Source organism: Nuphar pumila, chromosome 3 (assembly GCF_984573655.1).
Source record: "Nuphar pumila chromosome 3, dmNupPumi1.hap1.1, whole genome shotgun sequence".
In the NCBI taxonomy this organism is placed as follows: domain Eukaryota; kingdom Viridiplantae; phylum Streptophyta; class Magnoliopsida; order Nymphaeales; family Nymphaeaceae; genus Nuphar; species Nuphar pumila.
Window position 1 is genome coordinate 125,035,427 of NC_143251.1, and position 23,182 is coordinate 125,058,608.

The 23,182-nt window shown below is 39.8% G+C and overlaps 1 protein-coding gene across 1 annotated transcript in view; it reads right to left on the bottom strand.

The window, feature by feature from the left end:
• Positions 1-7,754: 7,754 nt before the first annotated feature.
• The window catches only part of LOC149843635 (sodium/calcium exchanger NCL2-like), a 78,070-nt gene continuing 62,642 nt past the window's right edge, over positions 7,755-23,182 (bottom strand). The window contains exon 7 of the mRNA XM_089999979.1: positions 7,755-8,126. Coding sequence (XP_089856105.1) covers positions 7,878-8,126 — 249 coding nt within the window. The 3' untranslated portion in view covers positions 7,755-7,877. The remainder of the gene's footprint in view (positions 8,127-23,182) is intronic.

The following is a 23,182-nucleotide window of genomic DNA, read 5'->3' on the forward strand; positions in this document are numbered from 1 at the left end:
ATGGACTTGGTTGTTGGTTCATTCAGATACTTCATCCAAATCCGTAATAAGGTCACAGTTAACCATCCTAACTTTGTTGTCATATAATGGTTTTGCAGTTTCTCGGTTGGGAGTGGGGGCCAGAAGGGTTCAGGAGGAATGAGTATTACTGGCGTCACGGGTTCTCACGATTCATACTCAAGTGGGGGATCTACAATTGGAGGAAGGGCAGCTGCTGCTGCTGCAGCAGCGATGCTCTTGGTGCTTCTGATCACCCTCTCTTCTTCATAAACTTCCTTTTCCATCTCTCTCATCCTGGTTGAGTGCAGTCAGTTGTAGCTGTCAAAGTGATCATAGTGTGACAGTATGCTGTTCTTCTGTTTTCATTTTATGATCTTTTTATTTTTTGTTAAAAAATTGGAGTCATGTATTGCATGTCATGATCCAATCTTTTAATCCATCTCATTTAAGGGTGAAAGTTTGCCACGATCATTTGCATGTACAAAGAACCTGACAAACTCTGTTTTTTTGTTTTCAACTATTTTTTGCTTTTTTGGTTAAAACAACCCTATGGATGTTATTTACATGTTTCTAGCCGAAATTGGCTTTTGAATCACTGGAATCTGACTTGTATACAGGTTTTTCTGGGGATGTGCAAATTAATGGTTGTAAATGTACCGATCTTTTTAGACTTAAAACGCACTTTTTTGTCAAAAAACTTGATTTTAATAGTCGATTCCACTAAATCGACTATATTGAATACATTCATGAGGTTAGATTGAATCAAAATAACTCTCACTAAATGGACTATATTGAATACATTCATGGGGTTAGATTGAGTCAAAATAACTTAGCATCATAAGATTCTGACTAGATTGTACCTATATTCGACTGTATTAAATGTGTACCCTATTTTTAAACTAACCCTCCCTCACCCATCCCATTGATGATCCAAGTCATAGTTTGAGGAAGGGCTAATTGGCCAGAGCACGGAACCAGTTGAACCATACGTGGTTTTAGTAATTATCATATATACATCAAATCCTAATTCATCTTCCTTAGGTTAAACTAAAAATATATTGAAAAATAAATGATAACTCAAAAACCCAAACCAACCTCTAATTAAAAGCCTCTACTACTGCTTATGCTTATTTATAGATAAAATGGATTTAAAGCCCTAACTCTAAATATGTTTAGTATAGGTTAAATTTAGGTCAAAAAATCCAAAAAGTTCTAGAAACCGAATATGAACGAAAAGTGATCTCAAGTCATGTCTTGTTCCTAGCACAGTATCACTCTCGTAGGGTTGGAGGACTGACTTCAAATCTGGATCATCACTTGTGCTTCTTTTAGTTATCCTTTATTAGGGTGCAAATAGACCTGATATGGTTGGACATTTGTTTTTAAATCAAAATACTTTTGAATTCAGATCGGTACTTTAAGTTGGATTTCATTTGAAATTGGATCAAAATTCAATCCAATTGTGTTTTTTTAACATGTAAATAGTTTGCATTGTTCTATTTTTTGGGATCCTGATGCACGGGCGAAGCGACCATATCCAGATTCACACAGTCGTTTGTATCATTTGCGATCTATATTAGTTTAGTTTTGATATTTTATTTTGAATCATTTGTAATGAATTTTGGATTCAAGATTCAGATTTTATTAGATTAAGATAAGAATTATCTTTTAGAGGGTTATCAATTTAGAGAGTCTATTAGGATTAGAATTCTTCCTCTATAAATATAAGAAATATCTAAGATTAGAGGCTCAAAGTTTAAATTGAATTGAATTTCAGATTTGTTATTTCCTGATTTATTTTTTGTTTTTGGTTAAATTCTCTCATTTTTTAGCTACTTCTAGTATTTTTTAGCTCTTTCTAGATATAAGCGTAGTGGATTAGATTTTCTCTTAAAGCATGCCATCTGGGTTTACATAAAATGGTATCAGAGCCAAAGTCTTAATCATATTGAGAAGTGAAAGCAAAGAATGATTAAAAGAATACTTAAGGTCGTTGGAGGCGATGGTTTCTCGAATGGACGACAATTTCTTATTGATCGTTCGGTCATTGAATAGGCTGGAAGAGGGTCAAAAGCAATAAAATCGTCAATTTGAGGTGACAAAACGACTACTCGATGGTCGATGGTCTCAAGCAGCGTCTAGAGAGGCAGTCAAACGAAGCGATGAGACAGGGGCTACAATGCTCTCGTTGACTGTCTGCCCCGCCACCATCACTGACGAACGCCACCATCGTTGGTGTCCACCATGCCGTTATCACCGGTGCCGCTATGAATGTGCCTTGTGCCACCGATGGAAGGAGAAGGAAAGGGGAAGGTCATGGCCCTCCACCAGGGGGCAGTGTGTTGGTTCATTCGCACATGGACTAGAGGTTGTCACACACTGAGGTAGTGCACCCGAACGAGCTAGACGAGGAGTTCAAAGTGTTCTTGATGAGCTGAGAGGCGAAGTTGGTGAGGACGAGGTATGATCGGCTGAGGAAGTCGACATCAATTTCCATACCACCATCGGACCCATTTCCCCCTTGGGTTTACCCTCCTTGGGGTTGTCCAGAACTAGCAGCACAATCTCCGTCGGCAGAGCCCAGTCTGGCGACCTTCTGTCGGCTGACAACCGCCTGCGGGAGGTGCCCAGGCCAGCAGGACCGCCGCCTGTCCCACCATCAAGTCAGGCGATGGGTTGGACACCCCACCAGGTGGCATCCGCTAGACAACGGTGGGCGACGGGATCCCTCCCTCCTACCGTCGGCAGGGGCGTAGCTAGGATTCATGTGAGGGGGGCGGGGGGGGCAAACATGGGCGTAGGGAAAAAAACTGTGATAGTTGGGGGTTCGGGTGCGATTTTTTTTTTTAGATAAAATAAAAAATGGCTACAATTATTAATAAAAATCTATTTCATATGGACAAATCAAACTATTTATCGTGAGACCCTCCAATCCACAAAACTAATAGTCACAATTAAATAGAAATAGAGGCATCAATTCCCAATCAATCGGCATTTTAACCGGATCAAACTCTCGATTACAGGGGAAAAACATATTATTCTTCAAAAAAAAAAATATAAATCCCATAAGAAACGAAGAGGCGAGACCAAAACTTCTAAATAGGTGAAAAAAATCCAACACCAACAAGAAATAAATATATGAAACACGCAACCAACTCAATAACTCGCATACCTAATAAGGAACCTAGACAGAATCAAGAGAAAACAACTCGAAAAAATGAAAACTCAATCAAGAATTCCACAAAAATTGAATCACAAAGGCATTGAAATAAGAAAGCGAGAAAAATGAAAGGGGAACAATCGGTAGAAGCATTACCCGCCAACGAGGGCAATCATAAATCGGTATCAACAAAATCCGAGGCTCCCGAGAACGAAAAGATCTTCAGATTGGCAACAAGATTTTGGGGCACTCGATCGATGGGAATCACATTGTGGCACTGAGGCATTGATGGTCATACTGCATAAGAGCAAAAAATGATTGAAAAAACAATTGCATAAAAAGAAAATAATCATGTAGAGGAATATAATCAACGTAACTCAGTGCAAAAAGATATAGGCAAGTTGTACCTTGTAAGACACTAAGACTAGGTAAAAAATATGCAAAGCATGTAACCATCATTGAAGGCAAACTCAAATACCATCTCATCATTTAGGTTATATGATACCATCAAGCTTCTAATGACGATCATGAAAACACCAACTCAAGCTTAAAAAAGTTCAAATGTGACTGATAACAATTCCTCGCCTCAAAATATTAACAGCAATCAAGTTGTTGGGTATGCATATTATATAAGTTATCGTGTTGCATCTCAAGTATCCATTGGAATTTGGAACATTTACAAAACCTGATGGTGAAGTATTGGAAAGTTTACAGGCCACTATTACAAAGTTTACAGTTACTAAGATTCTTTAACATAACCACCACCACTATCGCTAACATCATTTCTCAAATCAGGTGGATACGCAAACAAAACAACATATCACAAAATATAGCGTTTTGGCAACGTAGCTGAGCAAAAGCACAAGAACTCTCAGAAAGTTGGAAGCAATTAGGAAAATAAGCAAAACAAAAACAACTTTGCTAGCTAAATCAATTATCGTAACCAATGTCATCGTCGATAACAAGTGACAATCATCAAGAAGCAGAAGCGAATAAAACATGCACATATATTGGTAGCAGGGCAGGGCCTGTGTGTGGGTGATGCCATGATGGCGTCGATGAGGGAGGTTAGAAGAGAGAGAGAGAGAGATAGAGAGAGAGAGAGAGTACCTGGGGGTTGAGGTTCCATCGGGATCGAGCGACGAAGGGGGCTCCGGTCCTGCATTACACAGAGGAGCTATGCATTTCTTAAAAAGAACCTCCCATTTAAAACCCTATCGGGTTTCGGATCCGGGTCGGGTCTCACCCGGTCCGACCCGGCTTTCGAGGCAGGACTGGGCTACAACCCAGTCCTGCCCGTCGGTGAGGAGATAGCCCTGCCCCCTGCCCAAGCAGGTGGGGAACTCCTCCATCCTACTCGGTCGGGTAACCACACTCCAGCTCCCTCGTGTACGAAACCAGTTCCTTACCATTTCATTCGGGTGGGCCGGTTCTAAGTGTCCTGAGTCGAACTGCACCGGTTTTGAGGGCCCTCAATTGAGCCACACCCATTTGAGCCTGATTCAGATCCATCCTCAAGTCTTTGGACCCAGTTCCTCGGTCTTAGATCTAGGTTTTAGGTGTTGGAACCCGGATCTTGCCCAGACCGACTCTTTTATAATCGAATTTGGGTTTGGAGTGCATCGATATCGTTGCAGTGTGAGATCTAGTTCATTTGCTCCGGGGACTTCTTCACATTGGATCAAGCATACACTAGATCCATATGATCCCTTTGACACATACTTGAATCAAGATTTGAATGACTTTGGTTGGTTCAAGAAAAATATTTTGGGTTTCCAGGTACATACGAGAACAGTCAGGGCTATTTACTTTGTGGACCCACATCAATATCTAATTTTGTATTGTGGGTTCATAACCTACACAGTAGAACGGCATTGGAAGAAGCCTAAGCGAGATCAAGAATTAAAGGCAAGTCCTCTCCAACCGGGGGAGAATGATGCAGGAGTAGAGCAACCATATCCAGATCCACACAGTCTATTGGATCATTTGAGATCATATTAGTTTATCTTGGATATTTTATTTTGAATCATTTGTAATGAATTTTAAATCCATGATTCAAGTTTTGTTAGGTCAGGATAAGAATTATCTTTTAGAGGGTTATCAGTATAGGGAGTCTATAAGAATTATAATTCTTTTCTTATCTAGGATTAGAGGCAGTCAAGCTCAGAGTTCATATTGAATTGAATTTCAGATTTGTTATTTCTTGATTTATTTCCTGTTTTTTGTTAAATTCTCGCATTCTGGCTAGTTCTCATATTTCTTAGCTTTTCTTAGATATAATCATAGTTGGTTAGTTTCTCTCGTAAATCAAGCCCTCCCGATTTACATCAGGAGAGGTCGATGGAGGAGGAAAGAAAGAAACGGGGGAGAAGGCCACCGCGGTTAGTCTGGCATAAGGGCCAGAGGTACGTCTATGCACAGGAGAAGAACGAGGATCCATCGAAGGTTATATTACTTGGTAATGTGTTTCACTGCAGAAACTTATTTCATATGGTATTTTCTCGATTGGATCGGAATGACATTTGGTGGCTGGAAATTGTAGTTGTATATACTATATATGCTACTGTTGCTCTTGTGTGTTTACCTGTTCTCTTATGTAACTCGGCAAGTTTGTGCCCGTTTGTTTGTTTAGAATTTGCTGTTACATCTCGCAATTTTGTTACTATCTATTGGTGTTTTTGCAAAGCTCGAAGCCCGTTAGTTGGTGAGTTGAGGTGTTGTGTTGGTTATCTTATTCTCTTTAACATCTGATTCACCTGATGATCCTTCTGGTCAACGGTGAAATGTTACCAGTTCCTATATCTTTTGATCAGTTTGTTTTGGCTTTGTTCATATTAAAAAGAAAAAAAAACTATTAAGTTCAAAATGGTATAAGTTTTTGATAAGGCAAAGAATAATAACTTTGAAGAAGGCATGCCAAGAAATTCACTGGGTAAGGAACACGAGGAACCTTTTTATGTTGATTAAGAATGAACCTTTTTAATATTAATTAATCCATCTTAGGAGGATGATCAAAACAGGTAAGTATTTGAATAAGTGAAGACCAAAATGGTATGCATTTGAATTAGTAATTTTTTTAGTCTGAATTATTAAAAAAACTAGCTATGCTTTTGCAAATAACCCTTTTTTTAAAGCATGACTATAGGGTTACGTGGTCATTTTTCCTTTTCAATATAACACTAAACTTTTCACATAATGAAAAGATGCAATTAACCTTTAAAAAACTTCTCAAAAGGAACCATTTGTTTATGTTGATTAAGAATGGATCTTTTTAATATTAATTGCAGTTACTATTATTCCATCTTAGGTTAAGGTCATGATACTGCATTCTTTTACCCTCTAAAAATTAAAAAAAGAAGAAAAAAAAACTCCCGGTCTTGCATGTTGCACTTCCTGTGAGCTGCTTACAAGGAGAAAGTATTCAATAAAATTTTTAAGGGTATATTTAAGAGTTTTCTATAGATTTAATGACAAAGTTAATGGACACAATTTATAGTTTTATTTGTTTACCAAAGATTAGAAGCTCCATTTTTTTTTTAAAAGTAGGGTAATTTTAATTTATAATGAGAACTTACACGTCTTTTATTTTTTTAAGAGGAAAACTTATATGTCAAATTAAAATTAGTAATTGACTGATAAGGCCATTTTTAATTGACCCGTACACGAACCTATAGGGTCAGATCTTGGTTACAAATAAGGGGACCCGATTAACTATCGGGAGCCCATGAGGTCTGATTATTAAATTGATCGGGTATGGTTTATGAAATTTTATACCAAACCTGGGTCTGACCCGAGTTCCTATTAAGATCCACAATTTTTCAATGTAAAAAACTTAAAAAAATATTATTTTACAGACTCTAGTTTATATAATTCTTATCGGATAAGGGTATGGTTTTTCTTATGAAAAATTTGATTGGACCAGAACCTGAATCACTTAGTCAGATCCGGGTTTGGACCCCACCCATTTTAGTAGGGTCCCACTAGTTGACACCCCTCCTGCTTAGCAGCTATCGAAATCTTGGATAATGGGAGGAAATTTATCTATCAGAAGCAGCATATCCGACTTTGCAACAGATATCGAGTGGGAACAGGCTGAACTAGATAAAAAACAAACATCATAACTCCCATCATTTGATGCTGACAGTTTTTGCAAATTCAGGTAAGAAAGGTGAAGGTGATTTTGGGTAAAACTTTCACTAAGATTGCTTCCATAACAGTGTTTTACTTTTCCAAAACAACAAACCAAATACTTTATTGTTTCTCACTACTATCGTCGCACCATTGTATCACCCCTCTTTCTTTCTAAACCAATGTATAACAAAACGACCCAAATACTTGTTTATCACTACTATCATTGCACCATTATATCACCGTTCTTTCTTTTTACTCAGCTAAACCATTGTGAATGTGTATGTAAACCACAACCCCAATTGAGGTGACTCACTGGGTTCGAAAAGACAGGATGGACACCGTAATTGATTTCTTCACCAATGCAAAGACAACGGCATATAAAAGTTTTCTCAGGTCAAGACTACTAGTTAGATCCATGTTCAAGGTTTTCAAGTTCATCAAGCAATTTCCACCACCAAAAAGCTATCATCAACAACACACAAAGCTCTTCTTCAATACAAACGTGAAGACAAGATTCAGACGGACCATGATACTCAAATAGGTTTCTGTATCCCTTCTCCCAAGTACAACAAAAAGTTAAAAATGTTCATGACCATCCTAAAACATAATCCAGAACATAAACCAATACCAGGGATAGTGGGTACAGGAGGTACGCAACAAAACATGTCCAAAGTGGGAAAGTAGTGTGGAAGCTCGTAAAAAGACCCATTATTATCACAACAATGAGAATAACGAGTACTTCAGCTGAGAAATTCCACGTTAAACCCCGAATATATATAAGCGCTAAGAAGACGGCCAAGCACAAGGTATTATTCATGGTAACTGAACCATAGATCTGCAACATAAGCATTAAGATCAAACTTATGCAACTGGCAATTGAGGCAAATTATAATCTCCAAATCACAATAAAATGAGAATTATTAGTTGGAAATGGTGGATCACCAATTCATGCCTGAAGGACAAGCTGTTCACCGTGCCCATCTGTGAAAAGCCAGTCCTTTGAAGGAAAAAGGTAATAAAGAGCTAGCCTTTGTTTTTGCCTCTCAATGAAACAAGGGTATCCGATAAAGGACAGGCATCTATCTAACAATCATCATTGATCTGGATTTTATCCCATTCACGTGTCAAGGCTAAGAATGAATATGCAATTACTCAGTGTCTACTGTGACAATAATAAGAATGAAAGTGAAGTACCAAAAAATTATAAATTATGTAGATGGGACAAGGACGTTGACTAATACAATCCATATAGCAAAGTTCATGCGATTTTTAGGCTAGCAATGATGTCAAAGTTGATTGTACGTGCATCTTATATGATTCAGAGAAATTGTGCATCTAGAGCATGGAGAGACAAGAAAAGTGGAGGAGATAGTACAAGTATTTGTTTTTCTTTTTTCATCAGTATAAAGAGCAGAAGATAGTATACATTCTAATTTAATTACCACAAATCATGACATGTTTATGAGCCTGAACGAAATCATAAGCTGCCCATAAACGTAAAACATGTGGAACAAGAGCAAACACATATTCTATGTAGTCAAAAGCCCCGACTAGGCACTGACTAGTCTGCCTAGTCGGTCAGACGAAAGTAAAACGCCTAGGCTTTGCAATTCCCTTAAAAGGTACCAATTTTGCCGACTAGGGCGCCTAGTCAGCAACTAAGCTGTCTCCGCCTAGGCACAAGGGAAATTTAGCCATTTATTATTCTTAGACATATTGTTATTTTTTGTATATATATAATTATATATACGTGTGTGTGTGTGTGTGTGTGTGTGTGTGTGTGTGTGTGTGTGTGTGTGTGTGTGTGTGTGTGATTTATTCTGTGAAATCATGAAAACATGCCTAGTTATCTGTGAAACATTGAAAGCATGCACAGTTAATTTTAATTGATTATGTTTTTTATATGTGCTTTTGTTTGTGATGAATTTTTCTATAAAATCCTGAAAGCATGTTTAGTATTATGAATTATGTAATATGTTATTTATATATGTATGTGTTACTGTGCTTCAGTAAAAGGTTGAAAGCATATTTTGTTGATTATACTGAATATCTTATGAATAATTGAAATATATATATATATATATTGTGTATAATTATATATATGTATATTCTGGTTATGTATATTAATATATTTTGTGAAAGCATGTGTAATTTTGTACTTGTGTAATGAAAACATCTTATGAGTAAAATAATTAAACATATTTTTATGTATATTTTGTGTAATTTTTTATATTTTAATTGGGATACCGACTAGTCCCACCTAGTCCTCGACTAATCTTCTTAGGGGTCTACCGACTAGGCACCTCCTAGCGCTTTTGCCTACATAGCACACATTTCAACCTTGCACTCACATAGGAGCACAATAGTTTGGAGATGAGAAAGGAGAATGCTGGGCTAGATGAGACAACATACAATCTGCTCCAAAGAAGAAAAGAAGTGGAACTATACCAGAAAACATTACGATCAAGCAGAATGGCACCCAAACTTGAGACACTTCGCCCTCTTAATACATTATTGTATCCTAATGTCGAAATACATGGTTACAAGGTCAACAATCCAGAACAGACCTTGACATCATTCAAAAGCCATCTAATCCATACAATTTTTTAATCTATGTAAGATACGGCATTGTTCTCTGTATTGACAGTTCATTGAGCCAACTCCTGTTGTTTCTCACACTTTTGAGGGAATGGAGTCCCCAATAAAATTACATATCCTTGAATATGAATGTCTATCCAGGTTTAGATCATTCAATGCCTACGCTAGTATAAATCCTCAACTTCAAAAAGTAGTAAGAAGAATGGAGTATAGCATGGTATTGCATCTCAAAAGTACTGATCAATGAGAAAAATGGTGACCAAATTAATTCATTGAGAGTCATGAACTGACTAACCCATAAATCTGGTATTCCGGCTGAGAAGAAGCTGAAAAGTTGCATGTGACCACATGTACTTTTTCTTATTTATATGAAACTCTAATAGGGTAAGATACAAAGAATAACAAAAGTACAAAACTGCCACTAAGAATACGTTATAATAAAAGATGCAACAAAAAGAAACTTTACAGAGATACCCAAATTGTGCTGCCAGGCCGAATTAGGAAAATCTCCCCGACAGGCAGAAACACCAAGATATGTTTAATTATCCTAACATGCTTTCCCAACTTCTATATCATGCTTAAACAAGTACCACTTGGCTTGTAAATATTGATCCCTTGCCTTGGATAACCCTTTTGTAAAAATATCCATGAATTGATGTGAAGTTCCTATGAATTTTTATTTAACTTCTGATTTGACTCTCACAAGGTAATTGTCAATCTGAAAATGCTTTGACCTATCACAAAAAACTGGATTGACAACTAGATGTAGTGCACTCTAATTATCGCATACCATAGTCAAAGACTCAAAGATAGGGGCTGTCAATGGGTTGGGTTTGTTTCGGATACCCAACACAACCCAGGTATATATTGCCGGGTTTGGTCAAAAAATTTCAGACCCTTAAATTTTATTGGGTTTGGGTTTTTTCTTTGAAACACGATATATATACCTTAATCAAAGATAGAGGCTTTAATCGCAACATGGTTATCAATCCTTTAATGCAAATTATTTCAGCAATTATACCTGTTAGAGCCTATATTTAACCTCAGTACTGGACTTGGCTACACTCTTTCCATTCATCCTCCTCCATGAAATCAAATTTCTTCCAAAGAAACCACATTGTGTGGATATGGTTTTCTTTGTATCAGGATCCTCAACCCAATCAGCATGAAACTAACCTATCACTGATGTTAAAGTGTTCTTCCATAGATCATTTCTTTACTATACAGTGCCATGACTAATAGTGCTCTTAACATGCCTCATAATTCATTCGGAGGTTTCAACTTGAACAGCAGCAGGTGCATGCATAACTGACATTTGATTCAATGCATATGAAATATTTGGCCATGTTATAGTAAAGATAACAAAACTCCAGCTATGCTCTTGTACATTTTCTTGTTTCTTGAGAATATGCCCTTCTTTGGAATATCCTTTCTTTATCACACAGTGAATCTCAATCAGTTTGCAATTGATCATATTGAATTTGTGTACATATATCTAACATACTTCTGTTGAGACATCGTTAACTCATTACTTGTTCTATCAACTTCAATTCCAAGAAAATAGCATAAACTGCCCAAATCTTTTATTCCAAATTTCTTATGCAAGAATGATTTGGTTTCAACAATCAAATATGAAGAGCTTTATGTAATGATAATATCATCCACATAAAATAAAATAATCATCATATCTCCTGTTCCTCTATCAATAAAGAGAGAATAATCTATCATTACCATTATGAAACCTCTTTCTTACAATGCTTTATGGAAGCTACGAAAGCAAGTTTTAGAAGCCTGTTTTAAGAAATAAATCAATTTATTTAATTAACATACATACCTCACTAAATAGGCCTCATTGAATCATGTAAGTTATACTTCATAAACACTTCTTTCAACTTGCCATATAAGAAATGCAGGTGTAACATCCAGTTGGTATGGTTAGAATGTATATATATAGGTGTAAATATATAGCTATATATACTTCTATAATATGATTGTATATATATACATATAAATATGTATTTATTTCTTGTACTTGTAATAGGTAATACTCATTAGGAGTATTTTTGTCATTTCACAATATGTAATAGGTAGTGCCCATTAGGGCACTTTTGACTTTATTTCTTTATTATCCTTTTCTTTTTGGCTAAGGGCATTATAGTCTTTATAATGCCCTAGCCATTAGAGCCGTTGGGAGGTGGTCCCAATGGCCCCTTGGCTCTCTCTTGTGTAAATAAAGGGGGTTAAAGCCCTTCTTGTTATGCATGCTTTCTCAATCACTTTGGTTCCTAATAAATCTTATATTTCTTACTCATGTTCTTGGCCCCTAAGTGGCTTATGTGCATGTGTTCTTGTATTGACTCATAAGTGGTCTTTGTGTTCTTGTAAGCCCATAAGAGGCACTCTTTTGTATTGTTTTTTCCTTTTTTCATTACAGGTATTAGTCCAAACATTTGCCAATGCTCAAACAAGCACAATACAACCTAGATCCTTGATAAGACTGAGTTAATCCCAACCTAGAGTATACAATCTCCTCTATTCATATCTACCACCAAAGATCCCCTCCATCTTTCAAGTCTTGAAATACACAATACAATAGGTTAAAAGGTCAAACAACAATGAAGATCTTTGATAGGAGAGCCCACAAATAAAAGGTTAATAGGAAATTTTTAATATGCAATAGCAGTAAGACTGAACATGATGAAAAACAAATGGTTTCTTTTCCAAGAATAGGAGATGAGGATCTATAAGCCAATTTAAGTCCCCACTAAGATTAGATGCATGATAAATTAGTGAACATGGACCTCATACTTGACATAAGATAGGTCACACCAAAATTTATGACCAATGAAGAAGAAGTCATGCATCCAGTTATCGATATCTTGTTGAGCATGATAGGATTTGGAAGTACAGCCAAACGGCATGTCCTTAACTTGATCATCTGCACGGAGATTTAGTTCTTCAATCCTTGTCCTCAAAAGAGCAATTTACCAAAGTCTTCCTTCTTCTCTTGAGTGAGATTGTTGGAAGCAGCATTATATTCCCCATTGCCTCTAGCATTAGGTTTTCCAACTAGTTCCCAACATTCGGCTTTAATGTGCTTAGACTTCGTATAATGACCTTGGATTTTCTTTCTTATCATTGATATTTGTTCCTCTACCTCGACCTCCAATGGTTGCTCTCCTTACCTCTTTCACCGATCATATTCAAGAACAGGGTTCCATTTAGAAGAAATATTCATCATCCAACTCATTTGAGTCTACCAAATTTCTTTTACCTTCTTCCCTTTATGAGAGGGTGCCTAGTGAGGGCAACTTCTCTCATTCCATGATGCCCGACTCGACATGTTCATCATAGTAGGTCAAATACCTTCTTTTCTTCCAATTTGTCTATTTGTTGTCTTACACAATGAGCAAATTTTAACTTTATTATAATGGTCAAGCTTCTCTGAACGCTTTCCGAGCTCGTATAATAGTCATTTAATGGCCGAACCGAACCCCTTGTTTGCACCTTCAAATTTTATCTATAATTTTACACATTTCAGCCACATTAATTCTTCTTGAATAAGTATCTAACACCACATTCCAAGCTTTCTTTGCAATTTTGAAGTCATGAATACCTCACCAATCCATGGTTCCATAGATTGTACAAACCATGCATCACAATAAAATTCTCACATTTCCTATCTATACAGTTTGGCCTTTGGATCATTCAGGGTACCTTCCTCCATCAATATATCCTAGATGCGCCAATACTAATGTTGATCAACCAAAGACCATACCTCTTAATTTTTCTTGTTGAAGTAGTGTAGGTGATTTGGAAAACTGAGATATCATTAGAAAATGAGGAAGCTCCACTTATGTGCCTCATTACATATGAAGATTCATCAGTAGGGCGATGGACCCCTTCTCACTTGAGGAAGTCATTCCTAACAAACGTCCTCCACTTACCGCAACTCATAGAACCTCATTCACACTAGGATATTTCATTTCTTCAGAAGTAGCATCACCTTGTGGCTATATCAGAGTAGATCACCCAAGGAAAAGCTCCTAACACAGCTCTTGAGTAAAATATGCCACTCGGTTCCAAATGAGAAACTAGTATTCACAGAATTTACCCATGCAAATCAATCTGAAAAATACTTACAAAATCCTCACAAAACCTGTGCAAACATGCCTTCCATATGCACCTACTCTTGCTCGAAACATAGGCTCCTTTGGGGCGAGCAGAACATCACCTTGGCAACAAACATGGTTTTTAAAATCCCTTCCATTTGAGCCCTAAGGCTCTGACCCTATGTACGATGGTTTGTCACCCTCTCCTTGAAGACCCAATACTAGATTTGTGATGGTAGAGCCCTACTAAGCAAGGAATAAAGAATGAAGAAGAGAATAGAGAAGAAGATGAAGTTTTACGGTACAAAATTGTGGGGTTCAAGTGTTGACTCTCTTTTATTTGGTATATGAATATTGTAATTTTTCAAGATTGAAAATACCCTTAAAACAACACTTTCATGTCTGTCAAACCATCCAGCATGGTCAAGCCTGCGATCAAACCTGGTCAGCAGGATAGCCGACAAACATGACCCTCATTCTTATGACAAATATTATATGCTTATCAAAAATTGCATGTCCATGGGCGTATACAGAATTGAAACATTTATACCCTTTTTTATTATCTAGATATATTAACCAACAACACTTCAGTAACTTCATGTAGCTTCTCATTTAGAGGAAGCACGCCATAGCAAGTACCCTGAAACCTTAAGCAGATAGTTAGTTGGGGAGGAATGCAAAAGCTCAGAGTATACCTAGATATTGAAAGCAATGTGGTTTGGCCTCTAAGCCAAAAGAATAATATAGCATAAGAAATCTTAAAATACACTTTCTTGCATACAACCATATCATTTTGCTCAAGTGATTTTATCAGGATTATGAAAAACTTTAAGAGTGACTGCTTATGTTTTACCCAACTAAAAATAAAGATCCCTTTTTTTCGGATAACCGGGGAAAGCCACCTGTCAGTCACAAGTTCATTGGTTTAAAAAGTCAGGTCCTCCTCGCCCACCAAGGAGTACACCCAGCTTCCACCTCACAGAACAGGACATGCACCTGCAGGTTTCGGACTCGTGACGTCCCTTCAACTTAGTGACATTCACAAGTCACCCCCACCAAAATGCAGAAGCCTCTTGGGCTAAAAATGAAGAACGTTTATTTAGCACCAAATGAGTTTCAGGATAATCATATAGCAAGAAAAAATTACAATTCAAATTAAACTTATAATCTTGAAGAAAATTCATATGCTTAAAATGATTATCAACAAGTATCACAAAATTCCAATACCAATAACTCAATAGTAGAAAAGACCTGCACAATGCCCATCATAATGCTCTACAGTATATAACCAACTAGAAACATAATATCATAATTTCATCTCAGTAAGAGGAGATGCCAGCAAGAAACAATTAGTGACCTGATAGGAGATGATATCATATATAGAACTTAAGGAGATGGTTAGTAACCAACAAGGAGACCATGAGACAAGAAAATAAATCAATGATGAAGGTGAAAAGAACACAAACCACAAGTTGTGGACAGATTTACTTTACTATAGATGTTCAAAACATTTCTGTATAACTTTGTGCATCGATTGTAAGGTTATACCCCGCAGTAGCTACACAACATAGAGTCTTAATTTTAGATCTTAGAATTAGAAAATGTCGCAAAAGGGATAGACATAAGATAGATCCTAGAATTAAGTGGTGGGCACTGAAAGGAGCTAAACGAGGAATGTTTGTAGAGCAGGTAGTTAAGGAAGCTGATTGGTGTACCAAAGAGGATTCATAATCAATGTAGAATAAGATAGCAGGTTGCATGAGATAGGTGGCTAAGGAAGTATTGGGTGAGTATAAAAGCGGTGCACCGCTAGGTAAGGATACATTATGGTGGAACGAGCATGTCAAATTAGCTATTAAGGTTAAAAGAGAGTGTTATAGGAATCTAAGTAAGAGTCGTGGTAATGAGAATTTGGAAAAGTATATGTTAGCAAAGAAGGAAGCTATAAAAGTAGTGTGAAACACGAAGGATAAGGTCTATAAGGAGGTTTATGACAAGTTGGATACCAAAGAGGGCGAGAAGGATATTTATAGGCTTGTAAAGAGGAGAGATAGGAAATCAAGGGATCTGGGTATGGTTAGATGTATCAAAGATGAAACGTAAAGGGTTTTAGTCAAAGATTAGGAGATTAAGGAGACATGAAAAGATTATTTTGATAAGCTTTTTAATGGAAGTCATGCTCAGGATCTTGGAGACTTCTACATTCTTTTTCATGAGATGAATCGTGACTTCATGTGTAAGATTCAAAAAAAAGAAATTGCAGAGGCTTTGAAGAAAATGAAACCAAGAAAGACAGTTGACCCTGGTGGTATACTTATCGAGGCTTGGAAATGCTTGGGTGAGGAAGGCTTAGAATGGTTGACAAATCTTTTTAACAAGATTTGGCGGACAAATAAGATGCCTAATGAGTGGAAAAAGAGTACGTTAGTGCCTCTATATAAGAATAAGGGTGATATATAAGATTGCACAAACTATCGTGGTATAAAACTCATGAGTCATTGTAACGCCCCAAATTTCAAACTTGCGAACCTTTTCAGAAAAACAGGCAAGAGACTAGAAATATCTCTTTTCTTCAGAGTTTGTTTATGAAATAAGCGGAAGACTTTTCTTTGATAAATCATAAGGCAAGCTGACAACTTTGGGCACGTTAGCTAAAAGAACCAAAACTGACAAGATTCAGATATCCTAAGGGAAATCCGATACAAACCCAAGCGTCCAGGACGCGAGCTAAGAGCAGGAAGAAGAAGTCCTGAAGCCATCTTGCAATCGCGCCATCGCCCGTAGAATACCTAATCACCACTTGTACCCATAGAATGGGCGAAACTAATAGGAAACTGAATTAAGTACATTTAATTCAGTAGGCTACGCAGTTTAAAACAGATATGCAGTTACACAGGTAAGCAATGCAAGCAGGTGAATAGTGCAAACGAGTCAACAGTGCAAAGCAAGTAAGCAGTTCAAAGCAAGTAAGCAGTGCAACTGACCAACGCAGCATACGATCCATTTGATCGTAAGCTGTGAACTACTACGCAACAAGCTTGTCCTCGTTCCTAGAACGAGGTCTCTGCATCTAATCACCACCAGGACATAGTTTGTCACTCGCTACTTCTAACCAACGCTTTGTCCTGAACGACCTTAATCTATCCTCATCTCTCAAAGTCTTACGCGGCTAACCATCACCGGTTATGACGCACTAAGGTGTCATACCTTCTCAGAAAAGCTCACCCTTTCGTAGAAGGTCCAAAACATGATCACTAACTCAAATCGCTAACGATCTGATTCTCACACCTGAGTCAAGCATGTAATCATGCTAAAACAGAAAGCCGAAACTATGAATTCATAGTTGGCTATCACAAACAATCTCAGAAGATCGTCACAGCTCACCATAACTTTATGTGGTAAGCAAAAACACAAGATCCACATCGGATCGCTCGGTCCGGGAGATATACGACCTAACAAGGAATTACCGCCCTAGAGGGTATACTTGGTCTTGGACCATACACTTTATCACAGGAGTTCACCGTCTTCGCGGTTACCCGTTCGTGGACAGTGTACATCCTCACAGAGATTCTACCGCTCTAGTCGGGTCACCTGATCTTGATCATACATACCCCCACAGCGAAACCTTTGGGAAGCGGGTCCCCAACAAATGTCATATCCAATGAAAATCATTGTGATACACGCATCAACACAAATGACCGCTCTCGGGGTCAATAGTCACTAATACAAACGACAAGATCAACGCCGGATCACCTGGTCTGGGAAATGTATAACCTCACAAGGAATTCCGCCCTAGATGGTATACCTGGTCTTGGACCATACACTTCCTCACAGGAGTTCACCGTCTTTGCGGCTACCCGTTCGTGGACAGTGTACATCCTCACAGAGAATCTACCACTCTAGCCGGGTACCTGGTCTTGATCATACACGCCCTCGCAGATAATCCTTTGGAGATCAGGTGCTCGACACACACCCCACTCAGTGATACATGCATCGTATCACTTCACGAAGAAACATATAATCCTACGCATCGTGTTATTGCCACAAAGAATATTGCAATCCTCAAATAGGCCCTCAAAGCATGTGTAAACAACACATGAGAACGCGCAAATATGGCAATTCTGTTGATTCTATGGGCGAAAGGTAACTAACTCTACCCGTCAGCCAAACAAAACAACTGAATAAGACAAGCACTCATAACAATGCTCGTAAAACATATAATTACCATAAAATGGCTCAGTCCATGAACAAGTAATTAAATTAATCATAAGGCATAAACCATTACATCACAAGTCATTCATAAGCAATCATACGGCAACAGTTATATCACAATATGTAAGCAACTTATAAGACAAGCGGTCACATCAATCCTAGTTGCCACCAGTTCGTAGATTACGAGTTGTATGCAATCACATCAATCATAAGAGATGCAAGCCAACAAGTGTTACGCTACAATAAGCACCAAACAGTTCGACCAAGGGATAAAGCAAGTCACATGCTAATATGTAGCAACTAGTATAATGATATTATTATAAGCATTTAACTAGTATGAGAAACCCCTTATTACTCCGCAAAGAACTGCGTAAGCAGTTTAACCAACTAGAGTAACGCCTTGACAGACGTGCACAACTCAACGAGTAGCATATTGAACTACCGAGCAAGCAAGTGAATTAGTAGTGCAAGTGAATCAATAGTGCAAGCGAGTCAGTAGTGCAAGTGAATCAGTAGTGCAAGCGAGTCAGTAGTGCAAGCGAATCTCCCGACCCAACGACCTGTGTGAACAGACCTTATGTTTCGATAATTACTAACCTGCGGGTACGCGTAGGCAAAACGTAGAACCAACTGAAACTAGTTCAGGCGTCTGTTATTCTATGTATTTTCAATAACCCGAATAGCTAGTTGAGTTCGCACCAAAGGGACGGCTTTAGCCGAGAGAGGATTCCCCAAAGGAGGCTGTGCCACGGATGTATCCAACTTCTGCAGAAGTGTTGAGCTAACTAATGTAGCCCCTTTCCCCTAACTCCAATGACTGGGGAGGCCGGATCGTTGCCCGTAGGGTGGTTGTTAACAACCTGTCCATTGGAGTTTGTACCGCTCTGTCCTCTCCCTTGACAGACACATAGAAGCGAATAGGTACGTTAGGGGTTGCTTAACTAACGACCCATTCTATGTTGTGATCTTTAAACCACTCGAGCATCTTGCCTGTGAAGGCGAATGTGAGGCCATTTATGTGATTACAACATTTTGCATTTAGCGTTATTCGAGGTTGCACGACCGTCTCATCCGATCATCGCAGTACTAGACGTGTTGTGCACGACTACAAGTACTCTAGGATAAAAGAGGTATAGCTCCTCAATAGAAGCCTCAACAGGAGTGTTTCACAAAGATGTAAAGTTTATCAACTTTACTTTATCTTTTGAAACAGCAGTACCTTGTGCCAACATTATGCATGTGATTATCTCGAATCACATCCACTATCGGGGTATCTACATGTCTCGCATGACTCGATACCGACCTCGATAAACGGGATACGGGTTTCTCAATAGAACACCCGCTAATAAGTTCGCTCGAACCCCCAATTCGAGATCACCCGAGATATGCCAAAAAGGCGAGCAGAACCAGCCAATCACATCCTTCCAAATGCTTCGATTTGGAGCAGTCTTTGATGTTTTTGCGCAGTTCCCTAAAATCTCAAGTCGACTCTGCAGGACTGCGCACACGAAGAGCCAAGATCCTTATGAGGTATCACTCTCCTTAGACGAAGGTGTATCGCCTGCTCCCGACTGAACTCTTGTCGTAAGAGGGAGTGATAGATGTCTCTTGCATCCTCCACGAGGATGCCTCAAACGCGTATGCAATGAGCGAATACATAAGCGTCATCTGCAATAGCAAGGCAGTAACAACACATATGCAAAAGCAAGAGCCTAGCGCAAAGCGCGACGGCAAAGTAAAGGCCGTAAGCAGGAGTGCAACGCAGAACCTTTGCGTGATACACGACGGCGAAGTAAAGGACAAGGATTGCGAAATTGCGTCCCTGAGTTAAATGCGTACTCGTATAAATATATATGATATATATGTGCATTTATATTTATTTGATTGTCCTTTTTAGTTAATTAAACTTAATTCAATTGTCCAAGTCTTCTGTGCAATCTTCCCCTACCTTTGAGAGTTGCAAGTTTGCTGTCGTCCGCGGATGTACGCGATTGGCGACTCGGGTCGCGGAGCGCGAGCGGGACCCATCGTACGAGCTGCAAAAGTAACGATCTTAGCAAGCTAATATCAAAATAAAAAGTCAGGGGCACTGTCGCCGTCCTAACGTAAAGAAAGCAAAGGCAGGGGCATCGTGCCCTTGCGCACCTGCCATAAGTGCAAGAAACAGGAAGCAGGGGGTTGCACCCCTGCCTGAAGAAAACAACGAGGGAGACTTCGCCCTACCTGCCAAGAGAGCAAGAAGGCGAGGCCCTTCCCTGCTAGCCACTAAGGGGGAGGCAGGAGGGTTGCTCCCCTGCCCTCCGAAAGCAAGGGTAGGCAGGGTTGCGCCCCTGCCTTACGAAGGCAACGAGGGAGGCCAAGGCGTCGCCCTGCTTGCCAGAAGAGCAAAGAGGCAGTAAGATCAAGGCAGAGGGGCGAAACCCCCTACCAAAAAACAAACAAGGTGCAGGGGGTAACGGTCCCCGCCAACCTTGAAGAAATGCGAGGCAGGGTCCAATGACCCTTACTGCCGAAGAACAGATGCAGGCGACAGGGGGCGTCGCCCCTATCGATAAAGGACAGGCAGGGCTCGAGCCCCTGCCGACCTCCCAAAAACGACAGGCAGGGGCTTTAGCCCTGCCGATCCAAAAGTTTCAAGCGACAGGGTCAATGCCACTGTCGTCCTGTCCAAAGACGTTAGGTAGGGGCCACAGCCCCTACCGGCCAGCGATAACAGAGAGAGTGAGGGGCAGGGGCTGGAAACCCCTGTGAGTCGATCAACAACAGGCGGCAGGGGAGCATCACCCCCTGCCAACCAGTCGGACACAGGCGACCGGAGGCGTCGCCCCTGCCAGCCTGCCGACTGAAAAGAAGGAGAGAAGAAGTCGATGGTGCAGGAAGGGGGCTCGACCCCTCCCCTGACCAAAAGAGGCAGCAGAGAGGGCGCAACCCTCCCCTGCCGTCAAAGGTAGCAGGGAGGGTTCGACCCTCCCCTGCCGTCATGAGACGCAGGGAGCGAGGAGGGGCTCGACCCCTCCCCTGCCGTAACAGAAGCAGGGAAGGGTCGTGCCCCTCTCCTGCCGAACAGAGGGAACAGAGAGGAGGGGCGAGCCCCTCCTCTGCCGTAACAGGAGGCAGGGAGGAGGGGGCTCACCCCCCCCCCCCTCCCCAACCGTATCGGAGAGCAGAGAGGGGTGTCGTGCCCCTCCCCTGCTAAAAGGGGGCACAGAGAGGGGATTTGACCCCTCCCGTGGCCACAGAGAGAGGTGAGGGAGAGAGAGAAGAGACTGAGAGCGAAAAGAGGGGAAAAGAAGGGCGTACCTAGTGGTCGCCGGCGGCGGCAGCGGCGGAGGGAGGTTGTTGACGGCGGTCGTCGATGCCTACAGTAACCGAGAAAAGGGTGGTGGCCGGCGACGAGTCGTCAGCGTCGGTGGCCACATGGGGAACGGAGACGGGAGAGGAGAGGGAGAGAGTCGGGAAGAGACGAGAGGGCGAGAGGGGGAAGGAGGTTTCCAGAACCTCCTCCCTCAGTCGTTGCGTGCTTTTAAAAGCACGCAGCTGACTGATTTACCCGGGTCGGATCCGGATCCGGCCCAGATCCAAACTTTTTTTTTCTCCCGATTATTACAGTCATACTATGAAACTTCGGGAGAGGGTGATTGAGTATAGGTTGAGGAAAGTTGTCATGATATCGGAGAATCAATTTGGTTTTATGCTTGGAAGATCAACTATGAAAGCTATACATCTTCTTAGACAACTTATTGAGAGATATAGAGAGAGGAACAAAGAGTTGCATATAGTTTTTATTGATTTAGAGAAGGCATACGATAGAGTACCTAGGGATGTTCTCTGGTGGTCAATGATGAAGAAAGGTGTTTCTCTCAAGTACATTAGTATAATTAAAGATATGTACGACGGAGTAGTAACCAATGTCCGTACTTGTGGAGGGGTGACAACCAATTTTCCTATAACGGTTGGGTTACATCAAGGATCTGCATTAAGCCCTTTCCTATTTGCTATAGTGATGGATGAGCTTACGAGATCAATTCAAGAAAATGTGTCGTGGTGTATGTTGTTTGCTGATGATATTATTTTGATTGATGAGTCTAGAGCTGGGGTTAATGCTAAGTTAGAATTACGGAGACAGACATTGGAAGGCAGAGGTTTTAAGTTGAGTAAGAGTAAGACAGAATATATGGAATGTCGATTTAGTAAGCAACTAAGTAATGATGGGAGTGTAGTGAAGCTTGGGGAGCGGGAAATACCGGTGGATGATTGTTTCAAATATTTGGGATCTATCATTCAAAAGAATGGAGATGTAAATCATAGGATAAAGGTTGGGTGGATGAAATGGAAAAGTGCAACTGGAGTATTGTGCGATCGCAGAATGCCATTGCGGTTGAAGGGAAAGTTTTATAGGACGACTATTAGGCCCGCTTTACTATATGGTACGAAATGTTGGGCTGCCAAGAGACATCATATTCAAAAAATTAGTGTAGCTGAGATGCGTATGCTTAGATGGATGTGTGAAAATACAATAAAAGATAAGATTCGGAACGAGGAGATACGTAAGAAGGTAGGCGTTGCACCCATTGAAAATAAGATGAGAGAGAATCGTTTACGATGGTTTGGACATATTCGGCGAAGGCCTAATGATGCTCCAGTTAGAAGGATGGAGAAATGGGAAAATATATTAGTTAAAAGAGGTCGGGGTAGGCCTAGGAAGACATGGATGGAGATGATAGGAAAGGATATGAATGCTTTGAACCTTGCCGAGGACATGGCATTGGATAGAAATGATTGGAGGAGAAGGATTCATGTTAAAGACCCAGAATGATTTTCTTTTTTTGTTCATATCGCTGACCCCATTTTTTTGGGGATGAAGGCGTAGTTGTTGTTGTTGTTTATGCAAAAAAGATTTTGACTAAGAAGCCTTCTCTCCAAACAGCAACATAACAAGTTAAACCCTTACATATAATGTTGCATAAAA